Source organism: Fukomys damarensis, unplaced genomic scaffold (genome assembly GCF_012274545.1).
Source record: "Fukomys damarensis isolate Sample0158 unplaced genomic scaffold, DMR_v1.0_HiC HiC_scaffold_36, whole genome shotgun sequence".
NCBI lineage: Eukaryota > Metazoa > Chordata > Mammalia > Rodentia > Bathyergidae > Fukomys > Fukomys damarensis.
In genome coordinates, this window is record NW_022900948.1 from 43,615,443 (window position 1) to 43,629,300 (window position 13,858).

The 13,858-nt window shown below is 47.4% G+C and overlaps 1 protein-coding gene across 1 annotated transcript in view; it reads left to right on the forward strand.

Moving 5' to 3' along the window:
- Coq4 (coenzyme Q4) overlaps positions 1-2,710 on the forward strand; it is a 9,567-nt gene extending 6,857 nt beyond the window's left edge. Inside the window, exons 5-7 of the mRNA XM_010627304.3 lie at positions 1,242-1,371; positions 1,874-1,967; positions 2,356-2,710. Coding sequence (XP_010625606.2) covers positions 1,242-1,371; positions 1,874-1,967; positions 2,356-2,527 — 396 coding nt within the window. The 3' untranslated portion in view covers positions 2,528-2,710. The remainder of the gene's footprint in view (positions 1-1,241; positions 1,372-1,873; positions 1,968-2,355) is intronic.
- The last annotated feature ends 11,148 nt before the right edge of the window (positions 2,711-13,858 follow it).

The window sequence follows — 13,858 nt, forward strand, 5'->3', positions numbered from 1 at the left end:
AAAAAAAAAAAAAAACCAAGCCGGGGCTGGGAATGTAGCTCAGTGGCACTGTGCCTGCCTGGCAAGCACAAGGTCCTGTGTTTGATCCCTTGTAACACACACACAAACACACACACACAACTCAAGCTATATATGTCATTTAAAGCTTCTGCTAGCCACAATTTATTTATTTATTATGCGCTTTTAGGGATTAAACTTGGGGCTTTTGCATGCTAGGCAAGTGCTGTGCCACTAAGTTATATCCCCAGCCCTCTGCTTTTTATTTTGAGGCAGGATCTCACTGCGGAGCCCAGGCTGGCTTCAGGTTTGAGCCATTCCTCCTGCCTCAGCCTCCCATATGCTAGGATTACAGGCTTGCATCACCAAGCTTGGCTCTATTTATGTATATGTGTGTTGCTGGGGATTGAACCCAAGGTCTCACGCATGCTAGACAAGTATTCTACTACTGAGCTACATGCTCAGCCCTTCTTTCTTTCATTAGCATGTGTTTGTGATACATAATGATTACATTCATCATGGGGATTTGGTACATATACATAAGTCATCTTAATTGTTCTCCTCTCCTCCATCCCACCCCAGCCTCTCTTTTGAATTGTGGCTTTTTAAAAAGTGCCCACAGGGCTGGGGATTTAGCTTACTGGTTTCACTGCCTGCCTCACAAGCATAAGGACCTGAGTTCGATCCCCAGTACCTCCCAAAAATTAAAAAAAAAAAAAATTAAAAATGCCCATGACAAAATTAACCATCTCAACCATTTTTAATTATGTTCAATACGGTTAAATATTTCTGATTGGCCATTTTATTTATACTCCAACATTTCTGCCCAGGACCAATTTTTTTTGCCCCCCATATCAGGGAGCCAACCCAGGTCCTTGTGCTTTCAAGTCAGGTGGCAGAACCACTGAGCTAAATCCCCAGCCCTAATAGTATTAAATATATTCATCGGGTTGTGCAACTAATTTCCATCTTGCAAAATGAAAACTCGGTGCCCACTCAGCGGCTCTGCACTATGCCCTTCCCGTTGTGGATCACTGCTGTGGCGGCTCACTGGCCACGGACTATACTGAGGAGCTAGGGGGGTGCATTCCCCGCCCAAGGTCTCCTGTGCCGCAGGAATGGGCACGAAGTGCCAGGGTTTTCTGGTGGGGGAAGTCGGGCGGGGAGTGGTTTCTAATGAAGAAGGCTGGCAAATGGGGCCGGGGAACTTCCGGGAAGGGGTCTGAGGGGCTCTTGCTTGGCAGAGGGTGTCCCCCGATACCCGAGCGCCCACCCGCTTTGTGGACGACGAGGAGCTGGCATACGTGATCCAGCGGTACCGGGAGGTGCACGACATGCTGCATACCCTGCTGGGGATGCCCACCAACATCCTGGGTAAGAGCTGGGGAGGGCATGGCAGCGTGCCGGTGCGCTAGCCCGCTGTGTCCCCCGGCTCTGCAGGCCAGCGCCGGGCTCACTCTGCACCTTGCCGCCGCCAGCTGGCTCAGTGTCTGCATTACTTTCTACTTCATGTACCATCATCCCCTCTTCTCTGCCCCGTGCCCCTTTGTGCTGCCTACACTGATGTCACAGCGTGCAGACACCGGGTTCCCTCCCTTGTTGGGGCCTTCAGCTGCCTTCCTGCTTGCAGACCCTCAGCACCTCCCTAAGGCTCCCATCCTAGCCTCAGCCTCACTTTCCAGGTCCTCTGCATTCTGGCCCATGAGCCCCTCCTGGCCTTTCTCTCCTGCTTGCTCTCAGCCCCTCTTCTCCACCCCAAGCTGAGTGTCCCCAGGGCAGCACAGTCTGTGACTGGGACAGCCAAGCCCTGGTAGAAGTCAGGGAGGCTGGCAGCACCTGCTCTGGGTACCTGCTCACCTCCTCCGCTCACACCCAGGGGAGATCGTGGTGAAGTGGTTTGAGGCTGTGCAGACCGCCCTGCCCATGTGTGTCCTGGGTGCACTCTTTGGACCAGTCCGCCTCAGAGCTCAGTAAGTTTTCCACTGGTGCCACCAGCTGTGGAGAGGGAGAGAATTTCCAGAAGCCAGGACTCCAGGAAATGGGAGGGGAACAGACAGTGCACAGTTCTGTGGGTGTCCAGGAAGCAAGGGTAGGAAGACTGAGTCCCGAAGGGGAGTTGACCAAAGCTTAGGCTCCACGGTCTCTTGGGCCTCAGGGCTGGGTCAGAGTGACAGGAGTCAGTAGGGCGGCAGGGTGTCTGGAATTACGGAGACCTCTATTTCAGTTCGAGCTTCGACAAGTTTCAGAGTGTGCGGTTTTGGGCCCTGTGCTTCTGTTCTGCTTGAGGCTGAGGGCCAAGTACCTCCAGGCCCAGCCCGCCGGGACCTTACATCGTCTCTTCCCTCTGCTGCCCCACAGGAGCCTGCAAGTGCTGGTCTCCGAGCTGATCCCGTGGGCGGTTCAGAACGGGCGCCGGGCCCCGTGTGTCCTCAACCTATACTACGAGCGGCGCTGGGAGCAGCCCCTGGCGGCCCTGCGGGAGGAACTGGGCATCACGGTGCCCCCTCTGGACATGCGGGTCCTGTCCTAGCCCTGGCCCGCCTCCCTAGGGGTAGAGGGCACTCTGCCCTACCTTTGCTCTTCTCTTTGGACACTGCCCTTTGGATATCTACCATAATTGTCACAACTGCATCCTGTGGCCCTGAGGGCCAAAGCAGGAGGGTGCAACGGGGGCCCGCAGGAGTTGAGACTGCCCAGAGAACCACATGCACCCAGAAACAGCAGTCTGGGAGTACCTGGACTCCACCGGGCCTGCAGACCCTGCGGCCAGGGTTTCCCGGGGGTGAGGCTGGGTGTTCTCCTGGGAGTGAGAGTTACACCCACTGGGGGCTGAGCAAAGAGGAGGCCAGTGCTGTCCAAGTAAAAGCTTCCAAGGGCTGGGGATTTAGCTCAGTGGTTCTGCCGCCTGCTTCAAAAGCGCAAGGTCCCGAGTTCAATCCCTGGTACCAAAAACAAACAAATAAAGGCTTCCATCAGGCCCGATGTCTGCTGATTCTCCTTTGGCGCGGCGCTGCACATAACTAAAGAGCAGAGATTCCCTCACCACCTGCAGCTGCTCGTCCCTCCGCTGCTCTGAAGTTGCTCAGACCAGGATTCAGCTCCCCAGCTCCTCCTCCGTTTTATAGCAGAGAACTGAGGGCAAATCCCTTTCCCTCTGAGTGCAGTTTGATCACCAGCGCAGGGAAGCAGCAGTGCCTGCCTCTTCTTGCTGCTGTGGGGGCTCCCAGAGGTGAGGTGCAGACCAGCTGCAGAGCAAGGCCAAGGAGTTCCATTCCTGCTGCATTTATGGCCGCAGGAAGAGCTGTGAGGCTGCAGTGCATCTTGGAATGGCAAACAGACGGGGACAAGATGTGAGGGCAAGCAGGATGAGCAGTGTCCTTGGAAGAGTGGGTGTCCCTGTCTAGGGATTTTAGGACAGAAAACCCCCTGAGACGGCCAAGCCTCTCCGGCTCCTCATTGTGTGGCCAGGTCAGCTAAGGTCCAGAGGTAGGCAAGGAATTGCCTGGAATAACCAGAACACTGGCCACCAGCCTCCAGGTTGCTTTTCCGATACCTCAGTTTCCCTGTAATAGTGACCGCAGTTTAGCTAGGCCTGTAATCCCAGCACTCTCTGAGGCTGAGGCAGGGAGATTGCAAGTTCAAACCTAGCAGGGGAATTTAGCAAGACTCTGTCTCAAAAACATAAAAAATAAAAAGGGCTCCGGAGATAGGTCAGTGTGAAGGCCCCAGGCCCTGCCTTCCCCGTGCCCACCACATACAGTGCACAGCTTCCAGTGTCAGAGGGAGGCCTCAAGAGGCCACAGGCTGAAAACCTTGGGCTTCTCGAGAGGGGAGCTTTCACAGCCTAGGCCCCGTACAGACCTGCCAGCTGTTGCTGTAACTTCCCAGCACCCAGGCTCCCACCCCCAGTGCAACTCAGTAAAAGGTGTCAAGGTGGGCAGGGGTCAGACCCTTGGGTGGCCCCCTCTACCCTCCTGGATCACTCTCCTGCCCCAGCCATTTGGTCCCCAGATGACCTCAGGCCATAACAGAACGTGCAGGATGGGCACTGGATGTCTGGATTAACTGGGAATAGAATCTGATCTCCTAATCATAGAGTAGCATTTGGATAAAAATAATGCCGGCCATAGCTACCACTGACAGTTCTGACACCGCCGTGAGGCCCTGCCAACTTCCACTGTCCAATCTAGTACACCATGTGTGCCTTCACCCGCTGCCGGAGCGCACACCAGGCTTCCTCCTGCCCCATGCTGAGCTGCCTGTCACATCCGTTCAAACGCTGCCACCTCAGAAGGTCTTCCCTGATGGCAAGGGCTTGGCACTTCATGGCTGAACAGTGAGTGCCAGGCCCCGTGCCAGCGCCCCACACTCGGGACCTCATTTGGTTGCCATCCACAGCAACCTGTAAGTGGAGGCTGATGGTGGCCTCACTTCATGGTGACCCTGGCTCTTGGACTCACGGAAGCACAGCGCCGGAGTTCTTTCCCAGGAGCCTAAGGAGCCACCTTTCCCTTCTGCCTGATAGAAATCATAGGTAGCAGGGCAAGGATGGAAGTGGCTCAGCAGTAGAGAGCTTGCCTGCCATGCGAGAGGCCCTGGGTCCCATCCCCAGCCCCGAAAGAAAAACAATCTTAGGGCCGGGTATTCAGCTCAGTGGTTCCGGTGCCTGCCTTGCAAGCACAAGGACCCGAATTCGATTCCCAGTACAAAAAAAAAGAAAAACAACCTCAGGGAGCTGACACTGGAGCAGCGTTCAAATACCCAGGCTCCAAAAGCAGGACTATCCATGCCACTGAGCAGTGCTTATCACCTTGCCAGCCTCTGTTTCCCCATCTAAAATGGGGAGAGCCTTGGAAGGCTCAGGAAAATGGTGCCTGGTCGGTGCCCATTAGCACACGGTGGCTGTGTAGGAAAAGGCAGCCCGGCCTTTGCCAGGGAGGCTCCTGGAGACCTCTGAAGTCACTATGTGCAAAGTCAGGCAAGCCAGAGGTGCTACTTGCACACACCCAGAGTGGGAGGATTTTTACAGCCCAGCAGCACTCCCAGGCCAAGTAGAAGGGAACATGATGGGGTAAACACCGAAGCACCCCAGAAGCCCGGGGAGACTGAGTGCCTGCCACCAAGTGAGTCTCGGGTCCTGGAGAGCCTCCGGCCCAGACACCGGATCCTTAGTGCCATGCAGCAGGGACCACATGAGGAGAAAAGGAAGAGCCCTTCCCACAAACGACAACCAAGTTCTGCCCTTCTCAAAACTCTCAGTGGCTCGTCACTGCCCTGGGATAAACCCCTCAGCCTGGCACACAGGGCAGGGCCTTTCCACTTCTTCCTAGCTCAGCCCCCCCCATGCGCCCTAATGTGCCCACCAGCCTTCGTAGACCTCTTCAGGGTGTGTGCCAAATGCAGGGGCTGGGCCCTCCAAGTGGAGGGAGACAGCTCCACCCCAGCCCTGGGAGAGGTCAACTGAAGGCCTTCCGTGTCAGCCCCCGCGGAGAGCCTTATGAGAAGCACTTTGGATCTTGATCATGTGTGTGTGTGGCTCCAAGCCACGATAAAAGATACCTCCTTGATCACAGGATTCCCATTTGACAGCTACAGACATTGAGGCTCCATGGGGACAGTCATTTGCTCAGATCTCACAGCTGGGGCCAGTACACCCCAGCCACGCCTGACCGGGGTGCAAAGAAGACAGTAAGGTGTGGAGGGTGCTAAGCCAGGTGTGTCACCAGAAGTACAGTGAGTACTCGGTGCAAGGCCACCTCAGCTAAACTTTACCCACTCTGTCCCGCTGCGCTGAGCGACCTGAAGTCAGACTGCCGTGTTCCTGCTATGTCCCCATCCCTCGCTTCCCACCTCGGGCCTGACCCAGATACTGCCTCAGTGTCACCCATGTGACAAGTGGGGGGGCAGCAGGTGGTTATCACCGCCCCTCCCCAGACCCTACCTGCCCCTACCTGCAAATGACCTTAACAGTTGATTTGGAAACAATCGTGTTTATTTCCATAGTTTCTGGTGTGGATAAAATCAGTCTCCGATTCTTATTCAAATCTCCTTCCATTAGCCAAGGATTCAGCTCAGTGGTTCCACTGCCGGCCTCCGCAAGCTCAAGGACCCGAGTTCTATCCCTGGCACCAAAACAAAAAAACAAACAAACAAATCCCCTTCCATTCATTCAGGATTTTTGGAGCTTGTGCTACTTGCTGAGCCTGTGGATATAATTGGAACTAATGTGTCTAGATTTTTTATCTTTTATATGTTTTGTGGTCAATGAGCCTCTAAGCCACAATAACAAAAACAGCAAGACCCAGGCATGGTGACGCACACCTGGAATCCCAGCTACGTGGGAGACTGAGGCAGGAGGATCACAAGTTCAAGGTCAACCTGGGCAATTTAGATCCTGTCTCAAAAAACTCAGTGCCCTCTGGGTTCAGTCCCCATTACCACAGATTAAATATGTCAAGTGCTATTTCCAACACTCTCTATGAATCTCTGCCAACACTATTAGCATGTTCTGGTTTTGTTTTGTTTTTTTTTTCCTCTCTCTAGTCCTGGGGATTGAACCCAAGGTCTTGTGGAGAGCAGGCAAGAATTCTACCACTGAGCTACATCCTCAGCCTTTTAATATGTAAAAGGGGCGGGTAGCTCACTGGTGGTGCAGCCTGCTTTGCAAGCACAAGGTCCCAAGTTCAATCCCCAGAACCAAAAAGAAAAAAAAAAGAATGGAAGCAGGACATGGTAGTACACACCCGTCATCCCAGCACTCGGGAGCTGAGGCAAGATCACTGAGTTCAAGGCCAGCCTGGGCTACATAGTTCAAGAAGAGCCTAAACCACATAGACTCTGTCTCAAAAAACAAAGCAGAATTTTAAAAAAGAAAGAAATAGAGATTTTGAACTTCCTACCTAGAGTTTGAACCCAGTTGTTGCGTGGTAATGCCCATGCGCATAACCACTGCCCTGTGCTGCCTCCTGAATGTGATACCCCAGAGAAAGTGGTGCTAGACACTCATTACATATTCGATATTTTATTTTATTGATATCTTATTTTCCTACTAAGTGCAAGCTGTGCAATATAGCAAGGTCCTGATAAAATAGGAAGACAGGTGACAAGAACAGACTGCCACACAAGAAAAGAAACTACATGCTGTCAGTGTAAGACGTGTGCATGGGACATGCAGTTGTCATGTGTGAAGACTGCCTTGGGTGTGACAGTTGAAGCAAAACCTATTTTTGTTGTAGAATTCTATTGGTATTTTCACTGTAGTTCATATAGGAATTTATTTATTTGTTTGTTTGGGGTTTTTTTTGAGGGTCTCACTATGTAGTTGAGACTGACCTGGGACTCACTATGTAGCACAGGCTGGTTTTGAACTCACAGCGATCCTCCTGCCTCAGCCTCCCAAGTGCTGGGATTACAGGCATGCACCACCATGCCCAGCCTTTGATGTCTAACAGAAAGGCCAGGAAAGCAAAACATATTTGCTATCAGTGTAAGCAATAAGTGTGTGTGGAATGTGCTGTTGTTATGTGTGAAGTCTCCCTTAGGTATGATAATTGAAGTAAAAACTTTTTTTGTCGAGTTCTATTGGTATTTTCATTGTAATTCATGTAAGAATTTATTTCTGTTATTTTTCAGACTTTGTACACCAAAAAACAGTCAATGTTGAAAATTTTGATGCTTTTTAAATAAACACAATAGATACTGAAAATTCGGTACTTTAGAAATTCGTATTTACCTCCAAAGGGACACGCTTTATGCTGCAGAAGAAATAGGTCCAAATACTTATCAGACCAAAATTTCATCTTCAAGCCAAGTAGGGTGATACACACCTATAGTCTTAGCACTCAAGAGCCTAAGGCAAGAAGATCCCAAATTCAGAGCCAAAGCTAGTTAATTTCAATCCCTATAAACAGACACTGAAAACTGTCCTCTTCCCTTTTACAGACATCTGCTGGACTAAGGAATTAAGAGAAATCTATTTAAGGACAAGTGACAACTGTGGATGCCCAATTGGTTGGGTTATGGAGAAACCAGGCTTTGAGAGACTGTGAGCCCTACGAGCCCTATGGGGCTGGGAATCTGACTGATCGGTGGTTTGGCAAGTAAGGTCCTAGGTTTCCAAAAGAACTGGTGTAAGACCTAAAGTCTCACTTCCACTCCACGGAGCGTGAACAGCCGAAAGGCCTCCACGAACCTTTATTAGTGGCCAGACGGCACTCCCGGAGCCAGGTGGCTCAGAGAGGCAACTGCTCAGGGGCTGAGGTACTTTTTATAAGGTTTTTCTAAACAAAGAGTCAGGGAATTCACAGAACAAGACTGCAAACACATTGCTTTTCTTATGCAGGAAATGTTCTAGGGTCACCTTTTGTCAAACCATTTGCCCCTGGGTGGGCTGTTAACCAAGGTAGCAATTAGCATATGAAGAAGCACAGTCTGGCCTATTAGCATGGAGTCACTTTAGCCTATTCAAGTCTTACAATCCCCACTGATTTTAGGTAGAATCAAATCCTTGATTCATTGTTTAAATTTTTAGCTAAGGGGTCACAGCAATTTGTAAAGGCATCTCTTAACAGTATGACACAATATAAGAGTCTATATCTAGATTGTAGTTCTCCTTCTTCAGCCGTGCGTAGACTCACCAGCTTCCGGTGTGGTGAGAGCAGGGCTTTGAGTGCGTTGTCTCTTGGCCTCCTAGAGTCGGATTCCCTGGAATTCTGTTTTACTCTAGAGTGGTGTAGCTGAGTTTCAGCTACCTTGATAGCTGTGGGAGTAACTACAAGTGACTCATATGGCCCTTTCTATATAGGTCAGAAAGGGGTCCTTTTCTAAATTTTAACATCACAGGGTCTTTTTTATTTTTAATTTACCCTTGAATATTTTTTTAAATACTTGCACAATTTTAACCCCTGTGATTTTATACTGGATAAGCCCTAAAGTCTCTACAACCTGTTATAAATGCTGGCCCATTGTCACTGCCTATGGAGAGAGGCAGACCAAACCTTGGAATTAAAAAAATATTATAGCTATTTTGTCAGATTTCCACATTGCCTCAAATAACTATATTATATCCTGTTTAATTTTAATAAGTGCCCTCTGCTGTGAGAAGCCCACAGTTTTATAGACTGTGCCATAGTTATATCGAGTGGCAACCAGGAATCTGTATAAACATTTACCCTCTTTCCTTTTGCCCATCGGAGAGCCTGTATGAGTGCCCATAGCTCTGCTCATTGAGCTGACCATCCAGTGGGGAGGGATCCTGCTTGGACCACTTCATCTTGAGTCATCTCTGCATAGCCAGCATAGCGTACCCAGTTTTCTATGAAGTTGCTCCCATCCTTGAGCAGGAAGGAATCAACCTCAGGCAGGGGGTCTTTTCTGCAGATCTAGATGACTGGATAACAATTCGTCAGTGACCCTGAGGCAGTCGTGGTCAGGGGGCCAGGTTCCGAGGGCAAAAAAGTAGCAGGGTTTAAGGTTTTAGCTGGAGCAAAATATAAGGGGGGGAATTTTCACAGATGAGGGCCTGATATTATGTGACTCTATTATTTGAGAGCCATCAATGTCCTGTTATTCAATAGTTCTAAAAGGCATGGGAAAACTGAATAATTTACTTTTTCCTAATGTTATCTGGTCAGCTTTCTCAATTAGCCATTACTGCAGCTGCCAGGGCTTTATAAACAAAGGAACTATCTCTTCACAGCTGGATCTAAACTCTAAGATAAATATATCACTGGTTAATTCTATGGCCCTATTCCGTCAAGGAGCACCCCTAAAGCAGTATGATTTCTTTTAGTCAGGTACAAACTAAAAGGCTGGATCACATTTAGGATCCCTGATACAGGGGGGCAGCAGAAAGAGTTAGTTTTAGCTGTTTAAATGCTGACTCTTGCTCTTTACTCTATAATAATCACTGTCTTTCTGGGGCCTTTAAAGATTTATACATATAGAGAATCTAGATCCTGTAAAAACCTTTTATCTCAAAAATTTTTTATGTTTTAATTTAAGTCCTTTTATCTCTAAGCAGCACAAACTTTATATCCTGCCTCTTGAAGCAGCATTAATACTCTCTCAATATCCTATTTAGTACATCCAAAAATTAACAATAATCATAATTTTATGTATGAAACTTCATAACCTTTAATCTAATTAGGTATCAAAAGCATTTTTATAGAACCTCTTAATAACTTTTTCTACAGAAATCCTATTTTGAAAATTGGGCACTATAAACATAACACAATAGCATATCTAGAATTTAACCCTTTGATGATAACCAATGTAAACATTCTATAACAACATATTTGGCCATGTTTACTGGGGGTATATCTTTTCAGAAGGCATTAGTGAAAAGACCAGAATAAATTTTCTCTGAGTAGCTGTCTTTTTTACTATTAACAGTTTATCTAGATCTGAGTTTATACCTAATTATCTTGACAAAATTTTAACTTATAAAACCAGGTTATAGGAATTAACAAATTATTAGTATCCTTGCTGTCATTTCAATCTAGTATAATTGGACAAATACCTTTCAAACAATTGTACAGACACAAACTTGTAAGACAATTTGTGAAACTATAATACACTCAAATGTATTTTGACCAATTGAATTATAAGGCAGGTGGCAGCACCATTGAGCTAAATAAATCTCCAGCCCTAACCTCTTTTAGTTAACACTAGTCAAAACTTTGGTAGATCAATTAACAGATCTCATAGAATTAGAATCAAAAGGAATGAAAGCTCTGTTATTATAAAAGTAAACCTTCTGTAACAAACTTGAAACCAACAAGCAAATATATATAATTTTGTTAAATCACTTCCACATACCTTCTCTACATACTTAAGCCTTCTGGTCTTGTATATCTTTCTTTATATCTTTCTAACAAGACAAACATACAAAATCTTTTCATATCAAAAGTGTATTTCTTTTACCCATAGCTTTTCTACTATCTTCTTCTGTCTCATTTACTATTAACCTTCTATAGCAAACTTCAGCTATTAAAATCTTAAAGTGTTCTTTTTTTTTTTCAAGATTGTTACATCTTAAAATTTGACTGGCTATCTATAGAACAGTATTAACCTTGAGTTTTTATCAACAAAGTATAAAAGACCAAGTTAACCCTATAATTGAAATTCAAAAATTTGCAATGCACAATAAATGTTTAAAGCACACCAATTAAACTTAATTTTAATTGAAACAAAGATACATTTATCAAATAGTTAAAATTTTCTAACTTGATTTTTGTTGTAAAAATCTCTTGATGTCTGCCAAAACACAATTGCAGTTTCTCTGGCTTGCAGTTTTTTTTTCCTTATATTTTTGTCTTTCAGAATTTTCCTACCTGATTTTAATCCATTAGAGATTTTCTCATTTTAGTTCTGTTAATCTGAGTGTAAGCCCTGTTTCATCTTTTTTCTGAGTCCCATCATGCTTTCCCATTTGCATCCTCCAGTGCAGTAAGGTTAAACAACTTTGTTCTACCCTTACCTCCTTCATACCTTCTATCTTAGCAACTCAAGTGGAGGGGAGACATCTCGACCTCCTCCAAAGGGGAAACACTGGGATTTGCCTGTAACGATGTCACATTTTCTGAGAGACAAGTTTACCACAGGAAAATGGCAGATTTAGCAAGCAGGTGTTTTACAAACAAAACTAAATAGTTCTTACTAGCAGCTGATTACCACAGAGCAGAAAAGCTTGAGTAGCTCCTAGAGCACAAGAGGCTCCACATTATCAAAGTCTCAGGTAAGTAAAACAAAGGCAGATAACTTTTCTTTTGTCTAGAGTTTTTTTTTTTTTTTCCTTTGGGGCCAAGTCTGGCTTAGCTGAGACCATGATAACTCACAAAGTTTTTAAGCATCTTTGGTTGCAGTTTTATCTTATAGTCCCCCACAAAATCTGTATCAAAATTTTTAATTATGCACTTCAGAACAGTTGGTTTGGCATCAGCATTTCCCATAACTATTAGATATTCCCTTGTCCCCTGATGCAATGCAAGACAAAGGGTGGGGTGCCAGGGTTCTGTTTCAGAAAACAGCCTTGTTTATTTGCCTGGAGGGCTCTTTAAGCATAAGCCCTCCTCCCTTCCTTTTGATGTACAAGGGAAGCTACCCAGCTCTTCCCATTCACTCTCCTAACCAATTCTCTTTCACACACAGTCACCTAAGAAGTTAATACATTCCCTCCCTGGGTCCCCTTCCAAAGACAAACTAGGGAGCAACCCAGGGGATCTCACCATTCAGACAGATGATTTTATTCATTTTCCTTCTTTCTGTTCAACTATTGACGAGCCGGCCTCTGCGTCCTAGAAAGGGAACCCAGGAAATCCTGGGGGCACGCACCTTTTCCCTTCCAAGGAGGCAGACAGTCGCTTGCTCAGGTGGGACTCGGATTGACACAGGGAGCGAAGCTTTCCATGAGAGAATTTAATCCCGTAATCATCCTTCTGCTCAGGGATAAAAAACAATTTTAAAATTAGTTAGAAAGCAATCCATTGGGGTGGTCTTGGAGCTGGATGCTCCCATCTTGTCCCTAGGAACAAATTTAGTTTAACACTCAACAGATGAGACACTGACAAGACAGACAGGCGCCACACAAAAAGAAAAGCTTTGATTCTACTACCCGGAGTCCTCGTCAGGGCCGGGGTCAGGGGAGGTTTCCCGGCTCGTCAGCCACCTCGGTCCTGACAAACAAGACAGTTGCAACCGCCAGCACAAAGCTTACCTCCGGAGGCTTTCAAAGGTCTGTGTCTGAGAATCTCCTGCTGGATCCCGCAACAGAGACTCTCGGCCGGATTTACAGTTCCCGCCTGGGTATCTCGCTGGGGCCTCCAATATGTAAGACCTAAAGTCTCACTTCCACTCCACGGAGCGTGAACAGCCGAAAGGCCTCCACGATGCTGGAGGCTCCAGCGAGGCTCCGGGAACACGACAGAGAACCGAGAAACCCAGGAAGGAACACACCAGGCTAGATGGTAAAAGAGACCTTTATTAGTCTGGCCAGAAGGCACTCCCGGAGCCAGGTGGCTCAGAGAGGCAACTGCTCAGGGGCTGAGGTACTTTTTATAAGGTTTTTCTAAACAAAGAGTCAGGGAATTCACAGAACAAGACTGCAAACACATTGCTTATCTTATGCAGGAAATGTTCTAGGGTCACCTTTTGTCAAACCATTTGCCCCTGAGTGGGCTGTTAACCAAGGTAGCAATTAGCATATGAAGAAGCACAGTCTGGCCTATTAGCATGGAGTCACTTTAGCCTATTCAAGTCTTACACTGGTAACTGATATTCTACAATTCTGTGCCGGGAAGCCTATTTTTCAGTACTAGAGATGGAACCCAGGGCTGTAGCAAATGTTAGACAAATGTTTTACCACTGAACTCTATCAGCGGCGTTTCTTAATTTTATTTTTATGTTTTTGGTACCAGGGATGAACTAGGGATCTTGCGCTTGCGAGGTAGGCGGCAGCACCACTGAGCTAAATGCCAGGCCCCATTTTTTGTTTGTTTTTTTTTTGAGACAGGGTCTCCCTAGGTTGCTCAGGCTGGCCTCAAACTTGTGATCCTCCTGCCTCAGCCTTTAGAACTTTATAAAGGTACCTGAAAGTAAATAGCCAAGTGGAAGGGAGGAGCGGTCAAAACTCAACAATGGTGCACTCGAACCCACAACCTTTTAATGCCAAACAAGAGCTCAGCTAGGACTCCAATGTGCTACACATCGTGCCACAGAGCCTGTTACCCTGGGTGCTCTCGGCTCACCTCTACTGAAACCAGCCCCTCAAGGCTCCTTCTCTCATAGCGCTGGGCGGGGCCTCTGGCTGGCCGCAGGGAGAGGGCTTCTGTCTCCCCACCCCGCCGGGACGCGCGGGGGCTGC